At 42.1% G+C, this 25751-nt stretch overlaps 2 protein-coding genes across 2 annotated transcripts in view; one reads left to right on the top strand and one right to left on the bottom strand.

Moving 5' to 3' along the window:
* LOC133546862 (gastrula zinc finger protein XlCGF57.1-like) overlaps positions 1-25751 on the bottom strand; it is a 67839-nt gene that overhangs the window by 4208 nt on the left and 37880 nt on the right. The window lies entirely within an intron of this gene.
* The window catches only part of LOC133546870 (oocyte zinc finger protein XlCOF8.4-like), an 80899-nt gene continuing 59500 nt past the window's right edge, over positions 4353-25751 (top strand). Inside the window, exons 1-2 of the mRNA XM_061892719.1 lie at positions 4353-4486; positions 5479-5701. Of these exons, the coding sequence (XP_061748703.1) occupies positions 5479-5701 (223 nt within the window). The 5' untranslated portion in view covers positions 4353-4486. The remainder of the gene's footprint in view (positions 4487-5478; positions 5702-25751) is intronic.

Genomic DNA, 25751 nt, shown 5'->3' on the forward strand with positions numbered 1-25751 from the left:
GGTTTCAACCCTTCTGAAATTGTGCTAATGTTCCCCTTTAATAAGAATGTTCGTACATTACATATATACTTACAGTGTGTATTTAAAATGTTGAAGGAGGTTTTAGGATGTTATTTAGAACACTTTATAGGCAGAATAGAAGGGCTACCAATGATTTAATTGTTAGCTAACTTTTGCTAAGGTTTATTTTCTATTTAGGATGCATTAACCATCGACCTGCTCAGTGGCCTTGTGGTTAGAGTGTCTGCCCTGAGACTGGAGAGTCGTGAGTTCAAATCCTGGCCGAGTCATACCAAAGACTATAAAAACGGGACCCATTGTCTCCTTGCTTGGCACTCAGCATCAAGGGTTGGGGGTTAAATCACCAAATGATTCCCGAGCGCGGCCTCCGCTGCCCTCACCTCCCAGGGGGTGAACTTGGGGATGGGTCAAATGCAGAGGATCATTTCACCACACCTAGTGTGTGACTACTGTTGGGAACTTAACTTTACCTTACATAGGGACTGTGAATGATTCCAAAAAGTGCAGTTCCCCTTGATATTACAAAATAGAACAACAACATGTCATGTGAAGTGACTCAAAGCACTTTACATAGTGAAACCCATCATCTAAGTTACATTTAAAACAATGTGGGTGGCACTGGGAGCAGGTGGGTAAAGTGTCTTGCCCAAGGACACAACAGCTAAGATGGCAGAAGCTGGGAACGAACCTGGAACCCTCAAGTTGCTGGCACGGCCACTCTACCAACCGAGCTATACCGCCCCAAGTAACAAAATAAAAATATATCAATAACAAAATGCCTCATAGCAGATGTGATGAACTCATCTTAATACTGTCCTTTTTTGGGCTTTACCTTTTAAAGGGCAAAGTCCTCGCAAGGTCTTTTGTCCTAATGACTGTCTGGTTCAAGTGAGGAGACTATAATTTAGAAAAACAATTTATTTACAAATGGACAACAATAAGTCACTCATTTTTACAGGTAGTTAAAGTTGGGCTTCACGGTGGAAGAGGGGTTAGTGCGTCTGCCTCACAATACGAAGTTCCTGCAGTCCTGGGTTCAAATCCAGGCTCGGGATCTTTCTGTGTAGAGTTTGCATGTTCTCCCCGTGAATGCGTGGGTTCCCTCCGGGTACTCCGGCTTCCTCCCACCTCCAAAGACATGCACCTGGGGATAGGTTGATTGGCAACACTAAATGGTCCCTAGTGTGTGAATGTGAGTGTGAATGTTGTCTGTCTATCTGTGTTGGCCCTGCGATGAGGTGGCGACTTGTCCAGGGTGTACCCCGCCTTCCGCCCGATTGTAGCTGAGATAGGCGCCAGCGCCCCCCGCGACCCCGAAAGGGAATAAGCGGTAGAAAATGGATGGATGGATGAAGTTGGGATACAATTAAGATAATGAAGGATGAAGTGATTAAGAAATGTTTAATATAGATAAGAATAGGCCGTGCAACTAATCATATGTCCTGAGTTCCAGTTGAAAGTGGGTGCAAGTTCATGCCCACGCACACACACTCTTATCGCCCACATTCTTCACACTGTTTACGTGGCTTCTTGGCCGAGGTCTGAAGGACAACACCAGATATGAAGTCAGAGTCCAGGGAGAAAAAAGCACCGGTCAATATCGCACAGAAGGAACCTTCCTGGTGTTACCTGACGGCACGACCACTGAGCTGCGACACCACTACAAAGGCTCCTCCGTGCTCGTGCTCGTACCACCTGGCTTGGTAGCCTCGTACCCGCCTACCAAGCCAAAGACTTAGGTCCAATGATGAAACAGGGCGTAACTGCTGCTGATTGGACCGACACGCAAATACCACATTTTCAAAATTCCCCGTTGTCAATTAAAAACATAGTTATGGGCTGCACTTTGGACACACCTGCTGTAAGCTACAAGGAGCGAGCAGCTACACAACAGCTAAGCTAAAACAGCACTTTTAAGCATATCAAATAATTATAGTTGCTTAATACGTACACAAAGTCTCCAAAACAAAAGTCTGATAGCAAGTATCCAGTAACAAACAAGTCTGCGTTAGCCAACATTCTTTGCCATGAGCTTGACTTCATGAATTATTGTGGCCACCAGGTGTTGGGAAAGATCAAATAAAACAATTGCAAAAGCATCCGTCACAAGGTTAGTGTTTTTTATATATTTGTGTCAATATGTAGAAGCATCCTCAGCCTTCACGGAAAGGTCTATTCAGGTGTACTGGAGAGGAGCCTAAGTCAGACAGTCGAACCTCAGATTTAGGAGGAACAGTGTGGTTTTCGTCCTGGTCGTGGAACTGTGGACCAGCTCTATACTCTGGGCAGGGTTCTTGAGGGTGCATGGGAGGTTGCCCAACCAGTCTACATGTGTTTTGTGGACTTGGAGAAGGCATTCAACCGTGTCCCTCGGGAAGTCCTGTGGGGAGTGCTCAGAGAGTATGGGGTATCGGACTGTCTGATTGTGGCGGTCCGCTCCCTGTATGATCAGTGTCAGAACTTGGTCCGCATTGCCGGCAGTAAGTCGGACACTTTTCCAGTGAGGGTTGGACTCCGCCAAGGCGCCGATTCTATGGACAAAATTTCTCGGCGCAGTCAAGGAGTTGAGGGGATCCGGTTTGGTTGCTGCAGGATTAGGTCTCTGCTTTTTGCAGATGATGTTGTCCTGATGGTTTCAACTGGCCAGGATCTTCAGCTCTCACGGGATCGGTTCGCAGCCAAGTGTGAATCGACTTGGATGAGAATCAGCACGTCCAAGTCCGAGTCCAAGGTTCTAGTCCGGAAAAGGGTGGAGTGCCCTGCCCCATGTGGAGGAGTTCAAGTACCTCAGAGTCTTGTTCACGAGTGAGGGAAGAGTGGATGGTGAGATCGACAGGTGGATCGGTGCGGCTTCTTCAGTAATGCGGACGCTGAATCGATCCGTTGTGGTGAAGAAGGAGCTGAGCCGGAAGGCAAAGCTCTCAGTTTACCGGTCGATCTACGTTCCCATCCTCACCTATGATCATGAGCTTTGGGTCATGACCGAAAGGACAAGATCACGGGTACAAGCAGCCGAAATAGGGCTCTCCCTTAGAGATAGGGTGAGAAGCTCTGCCATCCGGGAGGAGCTCAAAGTAAAGCCACTGCACCTCCACATCGAGAGGAGCCAGATGAGGTGGTTCGGGCATCTGGTCAGGATGCCACCCGAACGCCTCCCTAGGGAGGTGTTTAGGGCACGTCCGACCGACAGGAGGCCACGGGAAGACCCAGGACACGTTGGGTAGACTATGTCTCCCGGTTGCCCTGGGAACGCTTCGGTATCCCCCGGGAAGAGCTGGATGAAGTGGCTGGGGAGAGGAAAGACTGGTGTTTCCTTGCTTAGGCTGCTGCCCCCGCGAACCGACCTCAGATAAGCAGAAGAAGATGGATAGAAGAATGGATGTGTAACACAACTTGATGTTCCTTGAAAACAGCGTCCAGTAGTTGATGTTGTCGCTCCTTCTCCTCTTTTGTTGGACAAAGTTCCTCCTTGTACTTTTCTATCATTTTTTTTTTCTAACATCACAAATATTTCTTCAACGGCAGCAGTTAGTCGCTGATTCAGCAACACTCACATCATTTGTAATGTAGACATGTTCACACAATAAAAACACTTTACACTTACATTGGATCTCTGCTTTGATGTGTCGATCACTTCCGCCTCTCTTTGTTAGCAGCTAACAAGCTAAGCTAACCAGCAGGCTAGGCTAGCACGTCAAAGTGCACTCAGACTAATGTATCCGCATACAAACAATTAATAACGACGTTTACTCTGTTAAACGACACAAATGTGCACATGTACGTTGTAATTAAGACCTAGAAACCATAATAACCAAACCAACGTATTCTCCGCCAGACGCCATCTTGTTTTGTGCTTCCTCCTGTGTGACGTCATCGAAGTGTTCTCAACCGCGGAACAAATGTTTGCCGAACACGTGTTTCACTGGGACAATAGTGAGTGGTGCACACTTCCTTCAAACACGTGTTTCACTGGGACAATAGTGAGTGGTGCACACTTCCTTCAAACACGTGTTTCACTGGGACAATAGTGAGTGGTGCACACTTCCTTCAAACACGTGTTTCACTGGGACAATAGTGAGTGGTGCACACTTCCTTCAAACACGTGTTTCACTGGGACAATAGTGAGTGGTGCACACTTCCTTCAAACACGTGTTTCACTGGGACAATAGTGAGTGGTGCACACTTCCTTCAAACACGTGTTTCACTGGGACAATAGTGAGTGGTGCACACTTCCTTCAAACACGTGTTTCACTGGGACAATAGTGAGTGGTGCACACTTCCTTCAAACACGTGTTTCACTGGGACAATAGTGAGTGGTGCACACTTCCTTCAAACACGTGTTTCACTGGGACAATAGTGAGTGGTGCACACTTCCTTCGCCCGGCCACAGAAGACAAAAAAGAGTTGCTGGTGTAACAATAGGAAGAATATATTCCACTCCTCTCTTGTACACGCGGCTTATGAGGTAATATACATGATATATTTTCATATTATTTATCTTATTTACCTCATATGTTGTTCGAAGCTAACGTGCTAGCTTTAGCCCGCTAGCAGGCCTTTGTAGCAAATGCGAGCGTTTTTTCTGAGGAGTGTATTTTATATGTTCTCTATGAGAATTATATTGACTTATTTAATAATTTAACTGTTTTTTGTTGTATATTACAGTCACGCTTAAAGACATTAAACATTTGTTACTAGAAAGAAACGAACGTCTTGTACTTTAAGTCTGGAATAAGTCACATGGTATAAATAAAATGATAAATGGGTTGTACTTGTATAGCGCTTTTCTACCTTATATAATAATAATAATATATTTTATTTGGTATAGCGCTTTTCAGTGTACTCAAAAACGCTTTACAGCATCAACATTAAAAGGTTCAACCAACATACTATCCCCCAACAGTATCGCACGGCCACACTCACTGGCACTTGTTCCACGTGCTTCGCTGTACTTCTGTTTGTTTTCTGTTGGGCTAAAAATGTTGCTTTCGCAGAAGGAAAAACAAGGAGAGGATATTGCGCGTAAAAGTAAAGCCAACCGACCACAGCTCTGTAGTCCTGGTCACCGTTGATGTGAGGTGGGACTATTTTGGAGGTGCACGTCAAGGTTGGCTGGTAGGTTGGTAGTGGGAGGAGCCAGTTGGCGTCACTTGATGCTGCAGCACAATGAAACTTTTATACGTGCAGACTGACTTCATGCAGTCATGACGGTATTAAAATCCCAGCAGGAGGTTTTCTGTAAGTTGTTACTTTTTATCAATAATTAATGTAAATGCAGAAAATAGGATCAATGACACAATTCATAATAATCAATAACTGATGATTATTCCATGTGTAGAAGAACATCACCACAAAGTGGTGTCAGTCCACTTGGAAAATATTATATTTGATGGTCTAAAAAATATTTGACACATCTGAGCTGAAGTTTGTTTGTGTTGTCTTGCGGACGTCCAACAGATGAACGCTCGTCAAGAAGAACGTCCCCTTCAGCAGCAGGAGGATCCACAGCCCCCCCACATTAAAGAGGAAGAGGAGGAAGTGTGGATCAGTCAGGAGGGAGAGTGTCTTGTAGGGCAGGAGGAGGCTGATGTCAGCAAGTTTCCACTGACTGTTGTCTCTGTGAAGACTGAAGAGCATGAAGACAAACCACCTGAGTCCTCACAGCTTCATCACAGTCCAAGTAAGCACAACATCCACATATCATCTAATACAATGTTTGTGACACATGTTCATCCGGGGGACACATTTATCACTAAAGATGGAGATATGTTTGCTTTTTAACACCACCATTTAAAAATGAATGATCATCAATCGTGTGAATTAGTGAAATGAATTATATTTATACAGCGCTTTTCACTAGTGACACAAAGCGCTTTTACATAGTGAAACCTAATATCTAAGTTACATGCTTACTTTTACCGCATGCTTTTGGTAAGTGCAGAAGTGAGAAGAAGTTTTAAATTAATTAGTGCCCCAGCGGCAATTCAAGGAAATACGGTATATCCATCCATCCATTTTCTACAGCTTATCCCTTTCGGAGTCGCTGGGGGTGCTGGAGCCTATCTCAGCTACAATCGGGTGGAAGGCGGGGTATGTATGTATATAAATGATAAATGGGTTGTACTTGTACAGCGCTTTTCTACCTTCAAGGTACTCAAAGCGCTTTGACACTACTTCCACATTTATATTTATATATATATATAATACCGTTGTACGGGAGCCTGTAAAGGACTGTATTTGACCTTATTGGGATGACTCGAATTATTCAATATTTATGTAAGGATCTACTCTAAGAGAGAGCGAGAGGAGACGGCTTATAAAGTTGAACAATTTACTTTACAATAACCGGATTAAAATACAATAATCAGACATTGATTACACTCATACACTCTTCCCCACTCACACACTACCTCCCCATTTGAACAACCCACACTAAACCAATCACACACACACACACAGTCCAACCTGGGCCCCTTGGCTGGGCCAGAAGATTGTCTGTTGCGGTCCTGATGAATAGGTGGTGCACTTAGGGGTGTGGTGGTGAGTTGAAACTGCTGGATACAAAGGGGGCGTCGGAGGGGGGGGGGCACCTCCCGTTGTGGAGTAGAGATGGGGAGAGGAAAGCACGGCCGTGCTTCCTTTAGCACGACTCAGGAGGTCCAGTCTGGAGCGAGAGGAGAACCAGCCTCGTCCTGGGTCACCTCTCTGTCGACTAGTCCGTGAGCGCGTGCAATGGACACGCCAACCTAGCGCTGTCTGGGTCCCTCGCAGCGACGTAGCAACAGTAGCACGCAACTAAGCTCATTATATTGTCCCACACTCGCTCTCCAAACTACACAGTCAACGGGGAGAGGGTCTCTCTAACAAACTGAAAGCAAACGTGACTAAAGATGCCGTTCTTTAAGTCACGGTGCAGCACACAAACACAAGTACGAGCTGCGGTTAGCTTCCTAGTGGTTAGCATGCACTTCACGTATACTGGCAACGTGAAGCGCCCAAATGTCCTAAACTTAAACTAGTCCAAATGATACACTGTCACTTACACTTGGAAATAATACTCTTACTGTGGTTCTTTCGCCAATCTGCAATCGTGGTAAACTGTCTTCCATGTAGAACTACCGACGCTGCACTGCTAGTGCCGGAACTCTTTTAAACCTTTTTCTACCAGCGGAAAAGGAACTGCCCGTTACCGCGGCAACGGAAGCCATAGCAACGGTTAAACAACTTAAATATACACATTTTGGCTTTCCCATACGATCCGTATTAAATAGAAATAAATAATAATAATAATAACAATAATCCCTTAACAGAAATTATCTACTAACTGGAGAACTTAAAGTAACTATTAAACAAACACGCAAACCTTCAGAACAACCGTATTTCCTTGAATTGCCGCCGGGCATATAGTATGCGCCTGCCTTGAATTACTGCCCGGTCACACTGTGAATATGTGTGGAGCCCTGCAATTCGTGACGTCACAAGCACATACTTCCGATAAAGGCATGGCTTTTTTATTAGCGACCAAAAGTTGCGAACTTTATCGTGGATGTTCTCTACTAAATCCTTTCAGCAAAAATATGGCAATATCGCGAAATGATCAAGTATGACACATAGAATGGAGCTGCTATCCCCGTTTGAATAAGAAAATCTCATTTCAGTAGGCCTTTAAGAACTAGAAAAATTCCCGGTTTTCACAAACTTCAGTCATACCATTTTTCAATTAAAAAACTGTTACTTCTTCAACATTTCTTGACAGATTTAAACAATTCTTACACTAACCAATTCAACTTGTTCATGCTCTTCATCATTTTCAAAAAAATCCCGCTTTGCCCAAATTTCCAAGAAGTTACCATTGATATGAACCCATTCAAACCATTCCAACATCAACTTATTCCACTCATCCTGGACATTCAAACTAACATGTTCCCAAGTTTTAAACCAAATTCCAGTTTTCCTGGAAATTCCAACTCTTCAACATTCAAACCTCTCTAATATTCAAACTATTCTTACATTCATACTACATTCTGTCAGCATTTCAGCTCAACTTCAGTATTTGAGCTTTCACACACAATTCCTTCAGCAATTGCTTCATCTACTTATTATTATTATTATTATTATTATTATTATTATTGTTATTGTTATTATTATTATAATTAAGTGTGGACTGCATGAATGATGCCTTCTCAGTTCTCACTATAACGCAATTTGAGTGTCCAAAAACGCACTAAATTAATCTAATCCATTATTACTATTATTAATGATAAACAAGTTATCTTTTGAAGGAGGAGTCAGTAATCTGATTACTTCATCCCATTTAATGTTGGTGCAGAACAATGTCTCATATGACTGAGCAAAGCTGAACTTTTCTAAGAATGTTTTTTTCTCCTGTATTGTTAGACGTCGAAGAAGAACCTCTACCTCATGAACAGGAGGAGGAACCACAGTCCTCCTACATACATGAGGAAGAAGAGGTACCACATTCCCAACACATCAGAGAGGGAGGAGAGGAGCCACAACCCCCCACATTAAAGAGGAAGACGAGGCGCCACAGACCCATAATGTTAAACTGACCTTTCACATTAAAGGTCAAGCGGAGGACCCATTGATCTTACACATCAAAAATGAAGAGGAGGACCCAGTGACCCCTCACTTTAAGGAGCAAGAGAACCCACTGAACCCTCACATTAAAAAGGAAGAGGATGACCCACTGACCCCCTACTTTAAAGAGGAAGAGGAGGAAGAGGGCATCAGTCAGCCTAAATGGTTGGAGGAGTTCCCAGTGACTGGTGTCCCTGTGAAGAGTGAAGATGATGAGGTGAAAGGTGAAAGTGAGGAGAGGGGAGGGGGGGAGCCTCCAAGCAGCAGCTCAACACAACACATGACAACAGAAGCTGATGGAGACCACTGTGGAGGATCACAAGCAGACAAGCTCTTAGCTCCACTATCAGATAGTGAGGACACAACGTCACACTCTCCTGACACTGATGATGAAGACTCTAAAGATGATAAGACATGTCACACTGACAACACTCACTTCACATCTTCTCACTCCCACAAAACTTTTAAATACCATAGTTATCTGGTAAGACACATGAGAACACACACCAGACAAAAACCTTTTATCTGTTCAATCTGTGGTAAAGGTTTTACAAGAAGTACAGATGTGAAAGGACACATGAGAACACACACTGGGGAAAAACCTTTTTCTTGTTCAATCTGTGGTAAAGGTTTTACACATCGTCAAAATTTGAAAGTACACATGAGAACACACACTGGTGAAAAAACCTTTTCTTGTTCAATCTGTGGTAAAGGTTTTGCACAAAGTAATAATTTGAAAAGACACAAGAGAACACACACTGGAGAAAAACCTTTTTCCTGTTCGACCTGTGGTAAAGGTTTTACAAGAAGTACAGATGTGAAAACACACATGAGAACACACACTAGTGAAAAACCTTTTTCTTGTTCAATCTGTGGTAAAGGTTTTACAGAAAGTCAGAATGTGAAAGTACACATGAGAACACACACTGGTGAAAAACCTTTTTCTTGTTCAAGCTGTGGTAAAGGTTTTACAGACAGTCTAACTTTGAAAAGACACAAGAGAATACACACTGGTGAAAAACCTTTTTCCTGTTCAATCTGCAACAGAAGCTTTTGTTGACAATCAACCCTTGTATCACACATGAGAAGACACCCAGGAGAGAAAGTGTTGAGTCTCAGTGTGTGTGGTGAAAGATTGTCTTCTAAGTACCAGTGTAAGAAACACAAGTGTGCTGGTGAGAACAGCAGCAGCAAATGAAACTGCAGGATTTGAAATAAACTGTCCAGACTTTCATTTTGACTTTCTAACAACATCAGCACATATAACATGTGTGACATTGTTGTTTGTCTAACAATCTGTTTAATATGCTTCTACATTTATTGCTGAGATATTTTATTACAGTGCTTTTTTCAGTCAAATACATGCATTAATATGCAACATTGTGTACTTTTATTAAAAAAATGAACGGAACAATTTGACTGAAAAGGTGAGAGTAAACAGCACAATACATTTGTTTACATACAATAAACATTGTATGTGTATATATATTCATAATACAATTTTAGACCTATTCATAATACTGTTTTTCTATGTGTTTGAAATATTGAAGTGTTACATAATGTTATTTCCAAATTTTAATAATCCCATAGATTATCACCTTTATATGATATACATATGTACTGGTTCACATCTGAAACATCTTCTGGACCACTTCAGGAAGCATATTATTATTTACTTTATACATCATTTGAACAGTTGTCTTTTATACAATTTTAAAATGTGTGACTTTATGAATCATTTGTTGGGTCTCTATTCATCCATTTTATTAATTTTTTATATTACTCTTTTGTAATATGATGATTGTGTTGTGATTGTTTTATATGTATGTCCCCAGACCTTTATGCAATATAAAAGTGACAAAGAATGACTGAATTGTTTGTGTGAAGGAAATATGGTTTTGTTTTTACAAACTTACATTTGTGGATAAAACAAAAACTCCCATCATTGTGTTTTAAACATTTTTTATGGTTGTTTTTCTTTTTAACATCCCCAAAACATCATCAATATCAATCAAAGTTTGGAGTGTCAGACAAAAGCCAATATTGTACATCATCCCACAGAGATTTACTTTGCATACATTCTTAAAATGAACTGTTTATTTTGTTTTCCTATCACAGAATGAACAAATGTTGTATTCAATTGCAAAAAAAACATCCTAAAGATTATTTTAAGTGGTCAATTCCATCTTTTTTTCTTAAATGAACTCCTTTGCCTTAGGAAGAATGGAAATTTTCAAGTTATGAGTTTTGTTTTGTTCCAGAGAACATACAGTAAAGAAGAAATAGTAAATAATTAAAAAGAATGATATACTGTAATTAAAATATTTTGAATGAAAGCCTTTTTAATTTTGTAATATTTTTAATTGCAGGTTGCACTTAATGAAATCTTCAAATATTAAAATATTTTTATCAGTCAATAAGTGCATCAGTGATGAAATGCCTTTTTCAAACCATTGCTGTACAAAGATGGATTTGTTTCTCATTTTAATATAAGAACAATTCCATAGTGGAGTATTGTGTGTGATGAAGTTGTGTTTGTAAATTAGTTTCCAGTACAACAACACTTGCTGGTAGGGATGGGTACTGTTCACTTCTAATTCCATGTTTTATGTGTTATATATGTCAATATATTGTGTGTTTGTATTTTGCCAACATGGTAGAATCACATGATAGGCAGGTTGTATCATGTTTTTCTGTCACCTTGAGGAAATGGCATAAAGAGGAAGATGACAATATAATGTCACTTGGACAATGATGTACAGAACAGAGGAGATTTAGTTCATTTGTATTTTTGCTTTTAGGCAATTCTTTTGTATTATTATTTTTTCACAAAACCTCTCTATTATTCAGCTATGGATTTCTGGTAGCTGCTTAAAAATAATTAATACGGAAAGCTTTACTTTAATAAGTGTATTGTTTTCCATTGATAAACACAATTGGGAACTGACGTTGCCAAGAATGGAACTCACGTCTTGTAGAATAAAAGGCCAACGCACCAACCTTTGTGCTATCAAAGTTTTGTTGACGTTACCAACAACAATCAGTAATCTAATGTTTATGAAATGGACATCAAGTTTGTTGTTTTGATTCAGTTTGTCATCCTTCTTTGATTCTAGTGGCATTTAAAAAACTGTTTTTATTCTCTCTCCATATTCCCAACTGACCACAAGACTCAAAAGACAACATTTTCGATGGAACTTGGGCGGTTTATAAGTTGTCGAATTTCCCGGCAAATCTGTACTGCTTCCTGAAGCTGTCACGGGGCTTCTTACGTCATCATTTCTGGCTCCTCCCCTGAATGAAATAGGCCTCCATACACGCCTGGTGGAAACACCCCCTCCATTAGTCCACACACGCCTCCAAGCCTCCGCACCATCGGAAGCGGACCAAGGATCGCTGGCTGACACCGATATATCAATTTAATAGCATCACACATAGATAGAAAAAATGGAAAAAAGCCGATAGGGCTCGGCGATTAAACGATGTCAATATATATTGCAAAATACATCAAATTGAAACCATTTAAAAAAACTGTCATTTAAAAAAAAAAAAACATAGGGCTGGGCTGTAAAACAATACAATATATATAATGATAGACACATAACTTATGTGGGGGGGGGGGGGGGGTGAGAGAGAGAGAGAGAGAGACGACCAGACTTACAAAGAGGGAATGTGCGCCCTCCTGTGGACTTCTGCCTCAACTGCACACACAAAGAACTTCATTACTTCCAATTGTGCCTTATTTAGTGTCCCAGACTTCCAATTCCTCCTTTACATGTTTAGTGTATAAGTATTCATTAAACAACTGTTTAATTTATGAAAATTAAAAACTTGTTTAGTGTATAAATATTAAATACCTGTTTAGTGTATAAATAGTAAAAACATGTTTAGTGCATGAATATAAGTGTATGAGAAACCTAACTTATGTAAAAAAAATATATAATTACAAAAAAATTGAATAAAAAAAGGAAAAAGGCCAATAGGGCTGAGCGATGAAACGATATCGATAATTATCAAAAAAGATCAATTCAAAAAATATTATTTCTGAAAAAAAATCTCTAAAGAGCTGGGCCGTTAAACTAAACCAATATATAACATGACACATAGAGAGAAAACAACTGAAGAAAATGGAAACAAGCCGATAGAGCTGGGCGATAAAACGATGTCAATATATATTGCAAAAGACATCAAATAGAAATCAATTAAAAAAACAGTAATTTGAAAAAAAAAAACCATAGGGCTGGGCTGTAAAACAATAAGGAAATGGTCAATAAGTGTGGGGGGGGAGGGAGAGAGAGAGAGAGAGAGAGAGAGAGAGAGAACCAGACTTATGTAGAGGGATCGTGCGCCCTCCTGTGGACTTCTGCTGCAACTGCACACACAAACAAATTCATTACTTCCAAGTGTGCCTTATTTAGTGTCCCAGACTTCCAATTCCTCCTTTACATGTTTAGTGTATAAGTATTAATTAAACAACTGTTTAATATATGAATATTAAAAACCTGTTTAGTGTATAAGTATTTATTAAACAACTGTTTAATGTATGAATATTAAATACCTGTTTAGTGTATAAATATTAAATAAATGTTTAGTGTATAAATATGAAATACATGTTTGGTGTACAAATATTAAATACATGTTTAGTGTACAAATATTAAATACATGTTTAGCGTATGAATATTAAATACACGTTTCGTGTATGAATATTAAATACATGTTTAGTGTATGAATATTAGATACATGTTTAGTGTATAAATATAAGAGTATGAGAAACCTAACTTATGTGGAAAAAAAAAAAAGGCCGATAGGGCTGGGCTGTAAAACAATACAATATATATAATGATAGACACATAACTGATGTTAAAAAAAAAATAGAAAAATGGCCAATAGGGCTGGCAGATAAAACTAGACAAGGACTGGGGGGGAAGAGCACGCTAGAGAGAGAGAGAGAGAGAGAAAGAGAGACCAGACTTATCAAGAGGGAACGTGCGCCCTCCTGTGGAATGCTGGTGCAACTGCACACACAAAGAAATTCATTACTTCCAAGTGTGCCTTATTTAGTGTCCCAGACTTCCGAATCCTCCTTTACATGTTTAGTGTATAAGTATTAATTAAACAACTGTTTAATATATGAATATTAAAAACGTGTTAAGTGCATGAATATTAAATACATGTGTGGGAGGACTCTTTCCCAGATCCCCCGTTGCTTGACTGGAATGACCACACTGGGCCTCAGTGAATCACACTCTTTAATGACTTGCAGTACATACACCTGCATCAGTCCATTGCTCTCCAATGTGTCCACTGTCTCTCGCTGTGTGTTCTTTTTCCTCCGTCACTCTCATCATCTCCCCTCTCAAAATCTCCAAGGCTGCTGATAAAGGGGACAGGTGATTAGATGACTCGCTCCAGCTGAGGTATCTGCTCACCTGTCTGCTGCTTCGTGGCCGGCCCCTGCAACACCTCGCCCTCAGGGGACGCGTAGGACACGCCCCTCTCCAAAACATGTTTAGTGTAATAATATTAAATACATGTTTAGTGTATGAATATTAAATACATGTTTAGTGTATAAATATTAAATACATGTTTAGTGTATTAATATTAAATACATGTTTAGTGTATTAATATTAAATACATTTTTAGTGTATGAATATTAAATACATGTTTAGTGTATAAATATTAAATACATGTTTGGTGTATTAATATTAAATACATGTTTAGTGTATTAATATTAAATACATGTTTAGTGTATGAATATTAAATACATGTTTAGTGTATAAATATTAAATACATGTTTAGTGTATGAATATTAAATACATGTTTAGTGTATAAATATTAAATACATGTTTAGTGTATGAATATTAAATACATGTTTAGTGTATGAATATTACATATGTGTTTATTGTATAAATATTAAAATATATGTTTAGTGTATGAATATTAAATACATGTTTAGTGTATAATAAATACATGTTTAGTGTATGAATATTAAATACATGTTTAGTGTATAATAAATACATGTTTAGTGTACAAATATTACATATGTGTTTAGTGTATGAATATTAAATACATGATTAATATCCATATGAATACCCCATCGGACCCACCGTGCGTAGCGCTCCAGACTATAATTGATAGCTGTGGTCTCACACAAATAATAAATGAACCCACGCATCGCAACGGTAATACGATAGACCTAGTGCTTGTCAGGGGCATCACCGTTTCCAAAGGTACGATACTACCGTATACTAAAGTATTGTCCGATCATTACCTTATAAAATTCGAGGTTCAGACGCATGTTCGTCAAACTAATAATAATAATAACTGCTATAGCAGCCGCAACATTAATGCGGCCACAACGACGACTCTTGCTGACCTACTGCCCTCGGTAATGGCACCATTCCCAAAGTATGTGGGCTCTATTGATAACCTCACTAACAACTTTAACCACGCCCTGCGCGAAACCATTGATAACATAGCACGGCTAAAGTTAAAAAAGGCTCCAAAAAAGCGTACCCCGTGGTTTACAGAAGAAACTAGAGCTCAGAAATTATTATGTAGAAAGCTGGAACGCAAATGGCGCACGACTAAACTTGAGGTGAACCATCAAGCATGGAGTGATGGTTTAATAACTTATAAACGCATGCTTACCTTAGCTAAAGCTAAATATTACTCAAATCTCATCCACCGTAATAAAAACGATCCTAAATTTTTGTTTAGTACGGTAGCATCGCTAACCCAACAAGGGACTCCTTCCAGTAGCTCCACCCACTCAGCTGATGACTTTATGCAATTCTTTAGTAAGAAAATTGAAGTCATTAGAAAGGAGATTAAAGACAATGCGTCCCAGCTACAACGGGGTTCTATTAACACTGACACGATTGTATATACGGCGGATACTGCCCTCCAAAATAGTTTCTCTCGTTTTGAGGAAATAACATTAGAGGAATTGTTACAACGTGTAAATGGAATAAAACAAACATGTTTACTTGACCCTCTTCCTGGGAAACTGATCAAGGAGCTCTTTGTATTATTAGGTCCATCAGTGCTAAATATTATAAACTTATCACTTTCCTCGGGCACTGTTCCCCTAGCATTCAAAAAAGCGGTTATTCATCCTCTCCTTAAAAGACCTAACCTCGATCCTGACCTCATGGTAAACTACCGACCGGTGTCTCACCTTCCGTTTATTTCAAAAATCCTCGAAAAAATTGTTGCGGAGCAGTTAAATGAACACTTAGCGTCTAACAATCTATGTGAAACCTTTCAATCCGGTTTCAGGGCAAATCACTCCACGGAGACAGCCCTCGCAAAAATGACTAATGATCTATTGCTAACGGTGGATTCTGATGCGTCATCTATGTTGCTGCTCCTCGATCTTAGCGCTGCTTTCGATACCGTCGATCATAATATTTTATTAGAACGTATCAAAACACGAATTGGTATGTCAGACTTAGCCCTGTCTTGGTTTAACTCTTATCTTACTGATAGGATGCAGTGTGTCTCCCATAACAATGTGACCTCGGACTATGTTAAGGTAACGTGTGGAGTTCCCCAGGGTTCGGTCCTTGGCCCTGCACTCTTCAGCATCTACATGCTGCCGCTAGGTGACATCATACGCAAATACGGTGTTAGCTTTCACTGTTATGCTGACGACACCCAACTCTACATGCCCCTAAAGCTGACCAACACGCCGGATTGTAGTCAGCTGGAGGCGTGTCTTAATGAAATTAAACAATGGATGTCCGCTACCTTTTTGCAACTCAACGCCAAAAAAACGGAAATGCTGATTATCGGTCCTGCTAGACACCGAACTCTATTTAATAATACAACTCTAACATTTGACAACCAAACAATTAAACAAGGCGACACGGTAAAGAATCTGGGTATTATCTTCGACCCAACTCTCTCCTTTGAGGCACACATTAAAAGCGTTACTAAAACGGCCTTCTTTCATCTCCGTAATATCGCAAAAATTCGCTCCATTCTGTCCACTAAAGACGCTGAGATCATTATCCATGCGTTTGTTACGTCTCGTCTCGATTACTGTAACGTATTATTTTGGGGTCTCCCCATGTCTAGCATTAAAAGATTACAGTTGGTACAAAATGCGGCTGCTAGACTTTTGACAAGAACAAGAAAGTTTGATCACATTACGCCTGTACTGTATATACCTTTATATACATACATACATACATATATACCTGTACTGGCTCACCTGCACTGGCTTCCTGTGCACTTAAGATGTGACTTTAAGGTTTTACTACTTACGTATAAAATACTACACGGTCTAGCTCCATCCTATCTTGCCGATTGTATTGTACCATATGTCCCGGCAAGAAATCTGCGTTCAAAGGACTCCGGCTTATTAGTGATTCCCAAAGCCCAAAAAAAGTCTGCGGGCTATAGAGCGTTTTCCGTTCGGGCTCCAGTACTCTGGAATGCCCTCCCGGTAACAGTTCGCGATGCCACCTCAGTAGAAACATTTAAGTCTCACCTTAAAACTCATTTGTGTACTCTAGCCTTTAAATAGACTCCCTTTTTAGACCAGTTGATCTGCTGTTTCTTTTCTTTTTCTTCTATGTCCCACTCTCCCTTGTGGAGGGGGTCCGGTCCGATCCGGTGGCCATGTACTGCTCGCCTGTGTATCGGCTGGGGACATCTCTGCGATGCTGATCCGCCTCCGCTTGGGATGGTTTCCTGCTGGCTCCGCTGTGAACGGGACTCTCGCTGCTGTGTTGGATCCGCTTTGGACTGGACTCTCGCGACTGTGTTGGATCCATTGTGGATTGAACTTTCACAGTATCATGTTAGACCCGCTCGACATCCATTGCTTTCCTCCTCTCTAAGGTTCTCATAGTCATCATTGTCACCGACGTCCCACTGGGTCATTATTGTCACCGATGTCCCACTGGGTGTGAGTTTTCCTTTCCTTGCCCTTATGTGGGCCTACCGAGGATGTCGTGGTGGTCTGTGCAGCCCTTTGAGACACTAGTGATTTAGGGCTATATAAGTAAACATTGATTGATTGATTGAACTACGCTGTACAGACGGCAGCCTTTGTACGGAACAGATGCTACTCTAGGCGTACACAGAAAACGCCACACGAGTTGTTCGTAGGGAAAGAACCAAACATTTCCAAAATGCAAACATTTGGATCAGTGTGCTATGCTTACCAGCAACAAGCCAAGGGCAAGCTAGACTCTAGGTGTGAGCAGGGTGTTTTTGTGGGTTATGATAAAAACTGCCCAGACTACCTAGTGTACTACCCAGAACAAGAGAAAGTTCAGAAACACAGAATGGTAAAATTCACAACCAAAACTGCAACAGAAAAAGAAACACAAACATGTGAGTCATACACGGGGTATGGTGATGTAAACCCCAGGGTTAATGAAAGAGAAATTTGTGTTGATGATGACAAGGTTGAAAATGTACCAGATCAAGGTTTACAGGGTGTTTCTGAGACTTTACCTGAACAGACTGAACGCACAGAGTCCCTGACACTGTAAACGGAAGGAACCCACCACGAACCCGGAGGAGGCCGGTTCACTTACAGGACTTTGAGACTGAGGATACATTGGACAAATTTGTAACATGCGTGGACTCTGGCTACAGAGCAGTATGTGACATTCCTCAAACCTACAAGGAAGGGCAGTGGAAAACTGCTATGGATGATGAGGTAAAGTCACTGGAGGAAAACGACACCTTTACCCTCACCCATTTGCCACCAGACAGTGGGGGGAAAATGGGTCTATGGCCTCAAGAGTGACATTGACGGAACAGATAAATACAAAGCGAGGTTCGTAGCGAAAGGCTACAGTCAGAAAAGGGAACTGACTACAAAGAGACATTTTCACCCACAGCAGACATGACAAGTGTGAGGGTGATCATGCAAAAGGCGGCACAAGAGGAGCTAGTGCTGCACCGGCTTGATGTGAAGACTGCTTATCTTCACGCTCCGATCGATTGTGAAATTCATATCGAACAGCCAGAAGGCTACGACAAAGAATCAGTCACAGGTGAAAAGCTAGTGTGTAAATTGCACAAGTCTCTCTACGGCTTGCAACAGTCCGGTAGAAATTGGAATGCAATGTTGCACACATGTCTAACTGAGAATGGTTTTGTACAAAATTCTGCTGATCATTGTGTGTACTTACGAGAGAAGTATTATGAGAACGTGATTTTACTAGTATGGGTAGACCATCTCATCATAGCATCTAAAAACAATGGTGTACTCAACAGTGTGAAAATGATGCTCACTGAAAGATTCAAAATGAAGGATCTAGGAAAATTGAAACATTTTCTGGGAATAGATTTTGACCAAACAAATGGTAAAGTCACAATGTCTCAAGAGAGATATGTTCACAACATCTTAGAGAGATTTGAAATGCAAAATTGCAAGTCCAGAGAGACTCCATGTGAACCAAAACTAGAGTACACAGATGTTGCAGACAAAACGACAGATCAAAGAAGGTTCAGGGAGGCAGTTGGAAGCCTAATTTACTTGTCCACATGCACACGTCCAGACAGAAGTTTTGTGGTCAGGAAGTTATCCCAACACTTTGCTGAGCCAACACAGTAAAATATGTCTTTAGATACCTCAAAGGTACAGCAGAAAACAAGTTATGTTTCAAAAGAAATGAAAGTGAAAAACTGGGATTGAGAGTGTACAGTGACGCTGACTGGGCTTCAGATGTGTCTGACAGGAGAAGCACATCAGGTTATTGTGCTAGTCTAAGCGGAGGTAGCTCTCTAATCTCATGGAAAACAAGAAAACAAGCTACTGTTGCTTTATCCATATGTGAGGCAGAGTACATGTGGTTGGCAGTTGGGGGCGGCATGGCGTAGTGGGTAGAGCGGCCGTGCCAGAAACCTGAGGGTTGCAGGTTCGCTTCCCACCTATTGACATCCAAATCGCTGCCGTTGTGTCCTTGGGCAGGACACTTCACCCTTGCCCCCGGTGCCGCTCACACTGGTGAATAGATGATGAATGAATGATAGGTGGTGGTCGGAGGGGCCGTAGGTGCAAACTGGCAGCCACGCTTCCGTCAGTCTACCCCAGGGCAGCTGTGGCTACAGATGTAGCTTACCACCACCATCGTGTGAATGAATGATGGGTTCCCACTTCTCTGTGAGCGCTTTGAGTATCTAATAATAGAAAAGCGCGATATAAATCTAATCCATTATTATTATTATAATGTATTTACCTAGGACAGTGTGATAAAAAAAATACTTATACTCGTTTAAATAGATGATTTTCTTTGAACTGGGTACCAAAAGTTGTTTATTAGACTCAGAAATGTGACACTCAGCAGGAGATCTCTTATCTGATCAAGGTCTGGCTCCTGTGTCTTTGATGTGACATGTGGACTTTAGTTGACCTGGACATGTGTGTTTTCTCTCCCTGGTACCCCCCCGTGCTAAACTGTTGCCCTTTCCCGAGTGACCCCCCTCCCCTTCTGGGCAAACGACACCCTCTCCTTCTTCACAGGACTTTGGGTATTCATTCCACTGGTGTACTGTATGTAAATGAGCATGGAGGGTGGGACTTCTGAGAATGTATAATTGTCATGACATATTCTAAAATATTTAGAACAAGCTGGAACGAACGGATGTGTCGTTCTGGTTTGGTCTCGCTTTGCAAAGCTTGTTATTATTTGTTTGTTACTTTGATAAATTATTTTAAAGCTATTTGTCACTAAAGGATTGTCTTTAAGAAATTTCCACGACAAGTTGGTGTGCAGAAGCGGGATCCCAAGAAGATCGCTGTTCCCGTTGGCAGAGGCCGCTGAAATGGACTAATCAACCCGGCAGCACAAAAAAGCTGACTTCTCCTTCCCAGAAATTTGAAAGGACGGGAGAGTTTTGGAGGCCCCTGCGAATCGGACGGCCGTCTCTTCGAGATCACCTTTAACCCGCTGCAACATCGTAACGGTAAATTAATTGAATCATCCTGACTGAAATTTTAAGACGAATCTCTGACATTTGAATTTCAAACAAAAGACGATTCCACAAAAGGTTTTTTTGTGTGACAAAGCTTGAGTGATTTATATGTTTCATACATGGGAAATTAGCCGTTCTTTTTCCGTCTCCCTACGATTTTTAATGCCGGGTTAGAGTCCCTGGGTTAGAGTCCCAAAATGTAGCGCTGGGTTAGACTCAATGGGTTAGAGTCCCAAAATGTAGCGCTGGTTTAGAGTCCCTGGGTTAGAGTCCCAATTGTAGCGCTGGGTTAGAGTCAATGGGTTAGAGTCCCTGGGTTAGAGTCCCAATTGTAGCGCTGGGTTAGAGTCCCTGGGTTAGAGTCCCAATTGTAGCGCTGGGTTAGAGTCCCAAAATGTAGCGCTGGGTTAGAGTCCCTGGGTTAGAGTCCCGATTTTAATGCCGGGTTGGAGTCCCAATGAAAGTAGCCGTGTCTTCATAAAAACGTATCTATATGCCCGGTTAGAGGCCGGAAGAAATAACACGGATTTAGGGTTGGAGCCGTCTCGTCATAAATTTTAATGGGTTAGAGTCCCGATGATTAACAGTGTCTATAAGGCCGTGAATGTATGCCCGGTTAGAGGCCGGAAGAAACAACACACATTTTAGTATGTTAAGTTTAAACAAAAAGAGCGGAAAATTAAAACGAGCTCGAATATGTAGTCCAGGAAAGTTAAGCCTGAGGTATTCGATTGTGATTTCCCATGTATGTGCACAATGAAAGAAAATATGTAGAGGGAGCCCTAATGTGTGTGAAAGTATGGGTGAATGAATTGGGATTTCCCAAGACTGGTTCATTTAGGATGAATCAATTGAGTAAAATTAAAGAAAAGTTAGCGCTACAAGAGGTCAACATGCGAAAGGGAAAGACTGTGGGTGTGAAAGATTTGAATTGTTTGAACAACATAAAGAAACATTAGATGAGTGAAGCAGAAAATAAAGAAAAGATCGATCTTGCAACTGATATTTTTCCCAGTACTCTGTTTTCGAGCCAATCTCAGGGCCTGAGTCGCAGTCGAAGGGTTTCTGAGGACTGGACGCCACTTTACCCCACTCTGCCCCCGCACTACGACCAGCAGCAGCAGCAGCAGCAACAGCAACAGCAGCACCAGCACCAACAACAGCACCCGCCGATGTCACCCCTCCAGCTCCAGCTTCAGCAGCTCCCAACTCTACCCCTCACAACGCCGTTTTCGCCCACTAACTACCAGCGGGCAGTCTCGGGGCACGGCGCAGCAGCCCCGGCGGGGTCCTCCCACTCACATCAGGATGACAATCAAGGAGCATCGGGCTCATCAATTCAACATGTGACCAACGAAGTGAATAAAATGTCTCTGAGTGAGGACAGTGCTGGCAGGACTCTGAGAAGTGGCAGAACCTTCCAGGCTCCGATGATGGAATATCCAGGACCGCAAGGGACTCCCGCTTTGGTCTTACACCAGATGGACCAGGAAATGCGTGAAGCGATCAGAGACTGGCCGTCACCACACAGAGGTGGAGACGCGCTTGCAGCCGCATTCCAGGCTTTCTGTCGGGCATGGCGTCCCACAGGAGCAGAAATACAAAAACTTCTGCTGGTGCATCTGGGACCGGAGCAGTTGGCAAAGATAGCAGCAGAGGTGCACGCGGGACGTTTTGCCCCCTCCAAACTCCCTCTCTTTGTTTAAAATGCCAATTTTTCTGCTAGATTTGCTCTCTATGAACTCCAAGGAAACTCCGGGGGAAATTTTTGAAATAGGTGTCCAAGCTATGGCACGCCGGGGTCCAAATCCGGCCCCTGTTTTTTTTATTCATTTTTTTGCATTTTTGGGACATGGGGGACTTGTGGGACCCCACCAAGGACTGATTTTTGAACACTTTGAGGACTGCCACTGTGAAATGAACGCGGGATGGAGGCAAGAAGAAAGATGGACGTGGCCGTAACTATTGTTTCACGTGCGGAAAGGAAGGTCACCGGAGGCGAGACTGTCCTGAGAATAAACGGGATGGACAGCGGGACTATTGGGGCAGAGCGGATGGAGGCCAACTCAGAAACAATTCAGATTGACTGACCGGCTCGGGACCTGAGACAACGAAACAGATAAGTGTTGCACCCACACCCTCTCACGACAACACCATACTAACCGCTAACCGCAACGAAGACGCACTTGCTTTTACTGATACATTGCTGCTTGCTAAGGTGCAGGACAGAATTAGGGAATTAGAAGAGTGTGAACAGCCAATGATTGGGACGTATGCTTTTTGTGAGGACTTAGCCTATAAGAAAATGCCGATGATTGTGTGTGATGTGGGTGGAAGGTCATTGACGTTTCTTGTCGATTCTGGAGCGACAAACAGCGTAATTCAAACGAGTGAATTCTCTACAAAATTGAGTGGTAGAACTATGTTTTCCACTAGTGCGAGTGGGCAAACTGTCTAGAAAAGTTTTCAATACCAATTCGTTGTACATGGGCGACGGCTGATTGTACAATGACAACAAAACATTTGTTTTTAATGTCTGATCTTTGTCCAATCAATCTGTTGGGTCGTGATTTAATGTTAAAATGGGGTATCGGAATCACTCCGATGCCAGAAGGCCTCAAAGTGGAGAGGAATGTAAATGGGTCGAATTTTGTCTCATTGGAGGTGAATTGTCCGCTCTATATCTATCAGTGGTGGGTAACGACCACTGCTCTGCAGGATCTAGAGAGCACAATATCACCCTGTTTGAATCCAGTATCTGACAGAATTGAATCTGAAAGCATGTATTGTGTGTCACATGTTCGTGAAGGTCCGGACCAAGAATATGAAGCTTCATTCTATCATGGTTTGAATGATAGTTTGTTTATTAATGACGTCTATTTTGATGGATGCAAATGTGCAGTTGCAGTAAAATTAACTCCATCACAAGAAATATTGGATCATGTTGAAAATTCCAGTCCGCACATTCCGATAGCAAAAGCTAAATCTGATAATTGGCGGGATTTAAATCCTTTTATGCATGACTGTTTTTTGGCAAAGGATTGGCAACCGTGTGCACGCGGGAAAAAATGTATTCTATTCGCAAGCAGTCGATGCATATAAAATTAATTATGCGGCAAAAATTCATTTGCTACGTTCGGTGCAATTAGCATCTCCGACTGACGAAAAGTATGACGCACACCTGACTTTGACTGCGGTGACTTCTCCGACTGAGATTTCCTCCTTGTTGGCGCAGGTGGCGAGTTGTTTGTGGGCGAGGAACGACAGGCATGGGCTAATTCTGGTGCTGTTTTCCGGGATGGAGCCGGGTTTGGCCCTGACGCCTGAAGCTTTGTATGAATGTTGTCTGTCTATCTGTGTTGGCCCTGCGATGCGGTGGTGACTTGTCCAGGGGGTACACTGCCTTCCGCCCGATTGTAGCTGAGATAGGCACCAGCGCCCCCCGCCACCCCAAAGGGAATAAGCGGCAGAAAATGGATGGATGGATGGGAAGCCTTGTCTTCCTAAACGCTTGTTTGATTGTTATGTGAAATTGAGTGATGGGTTGGACCATGTGTCAAAGGGAGGGATGTGTCGAGCAGTACAGCAATTCTGGTTTACTAAGGGCTTTTACGCTTTCACAGAACATCTCTGTAAAAGTTGTTTGATTTGTGCTCAAAATAATCCAGGTAAACTTAGACCATTACCACAAGCAGCACACCCACCGCCAAGTAGGGCTTTTGAGCATGTCATGATGGATTTCATTGAACTTACACCCAGTGAAGGGAAAAAATATTGTCTAGTGATGTGTAAATGGTCCTTAGTGTGTGAATGTGAGTATGAATGTTGTCTGTGTATCTGTGTCGGCCCTGCGATGAGGTGGCGACTTGTCCAGGGTGTACCCCGCCTTCCGCCCGATTGTAGCTGAGATAGGCGTCAGCGCCCCCCGCGACCCCAAAAGGGAATAAGCGGTAGCAAATGGATGGGTGGATGGATGGTTGATATGTTTTCAGAATGGGTAGAAGCCTTCCCAGCGAAACATGCTTCTTCCGCTGCAGTGGCAAAAGCACTTTTAACTGAAATTGTGGCAAAGTGGGGCATTCCGAAGAAGTTATGGAGTGACAATGGTTCACATTTTGTAAATGAGGTGATACAGCAATTGTCTGATTATTTGCAAATTGATTTGAGAACTCATTGCAGCTACCATCACAATCCGGAGGTGCTGTTGAAAGAGAAAACGGAACAATTCAATTAAAACTTGCCAAATGTTGTGAAGAGACTAAGCTCAGCTGGCCTAAATGTTTGCGGATAGTTGTCATGTACATGCCTATGCAGGTGTGCACGCGTCATAACCTGTCACCTTTTGAGATTCTGTTTGCAGTCCCCCCTAATGTGGGGATAGGACCATCAGGACCGCCAATTGAGACGACCCTCTGTGAACACGGACTGGTAAGATATTGCATATCTTTAACAAAGTGTTTTGCTAATATTCGAAGGCAAGTCTCTTTGGCGCTTCCGGGGCGAGCGGATCATCCTCTACACACCATTGTGCCGGGCGACTTCGTGCTTATCAAGAACTTCAGACGGAAGAGCTGGAAACAATGAGGCTGGCTCGGCCCGTTCCAAGTTCTCCTCGTCACCCACACTGCAGTGAAAGTGGAAGAACGGCCGACGTGGGTCCACGCTTCGCAATGCAAGGCGATTTCGGGCCCTGTAGCGGTGGCCGCAGAGGAGTGAGGAGCTGTAAAATCGCTTTTGGCTCCTACGGCAGGATCCGCGGCTGCAGAGACGAGGGTTACACACACCTCCCTCGCATCACATCTTTAGAGAAACACTACTAGTTTGCAGACACAGGTGAAGGCGCTGAGGGCCAAAATCACCAGGACAAATGTGTAGCGGACTCACATAATGTCTCAAACTGCTATGTCTGTACATATATGCCTATAGCGGCGTCCAATCCACATGTCACACCTAAGCCTGTAATGGAGGGTTATAGATATTTTCCCAGGATGTGTTATACCTTTTTGCAGCAAATCTGAATGATACGGTTAAAGCGCATACGGGGACACCTTTGTCTTCGCTTGAAGATCCGAAGTTAGATTTTTATGATCTGTGGTCCGATAATGATACGAATGTGCTTTTTGGTCCAGTTTATATTAGGCCGGGTATGAAATGTGCGTGTTATGCGGTATCTTGGAGCCTTAGAGAGC

Source organism: Nerophis ophidion, unplaced genomic scaffold (assembly GCF_033978795.1).
Source record: "Nerophis ophidion isolate RoL-2023_Sa unplaced genomic scaffold, RoL_Noph_v1.0 HiC_scaffold_46, whole genome shotgun sequence".
In the NCBI taxonomy this organism is placed as follows: domain Eukaryota; kingdom Metazoa; phylum Chordata; class Actinopteri; order Syngnathiformes; family Syngnathidae; genus Nerophis; species Nerophis ophidion.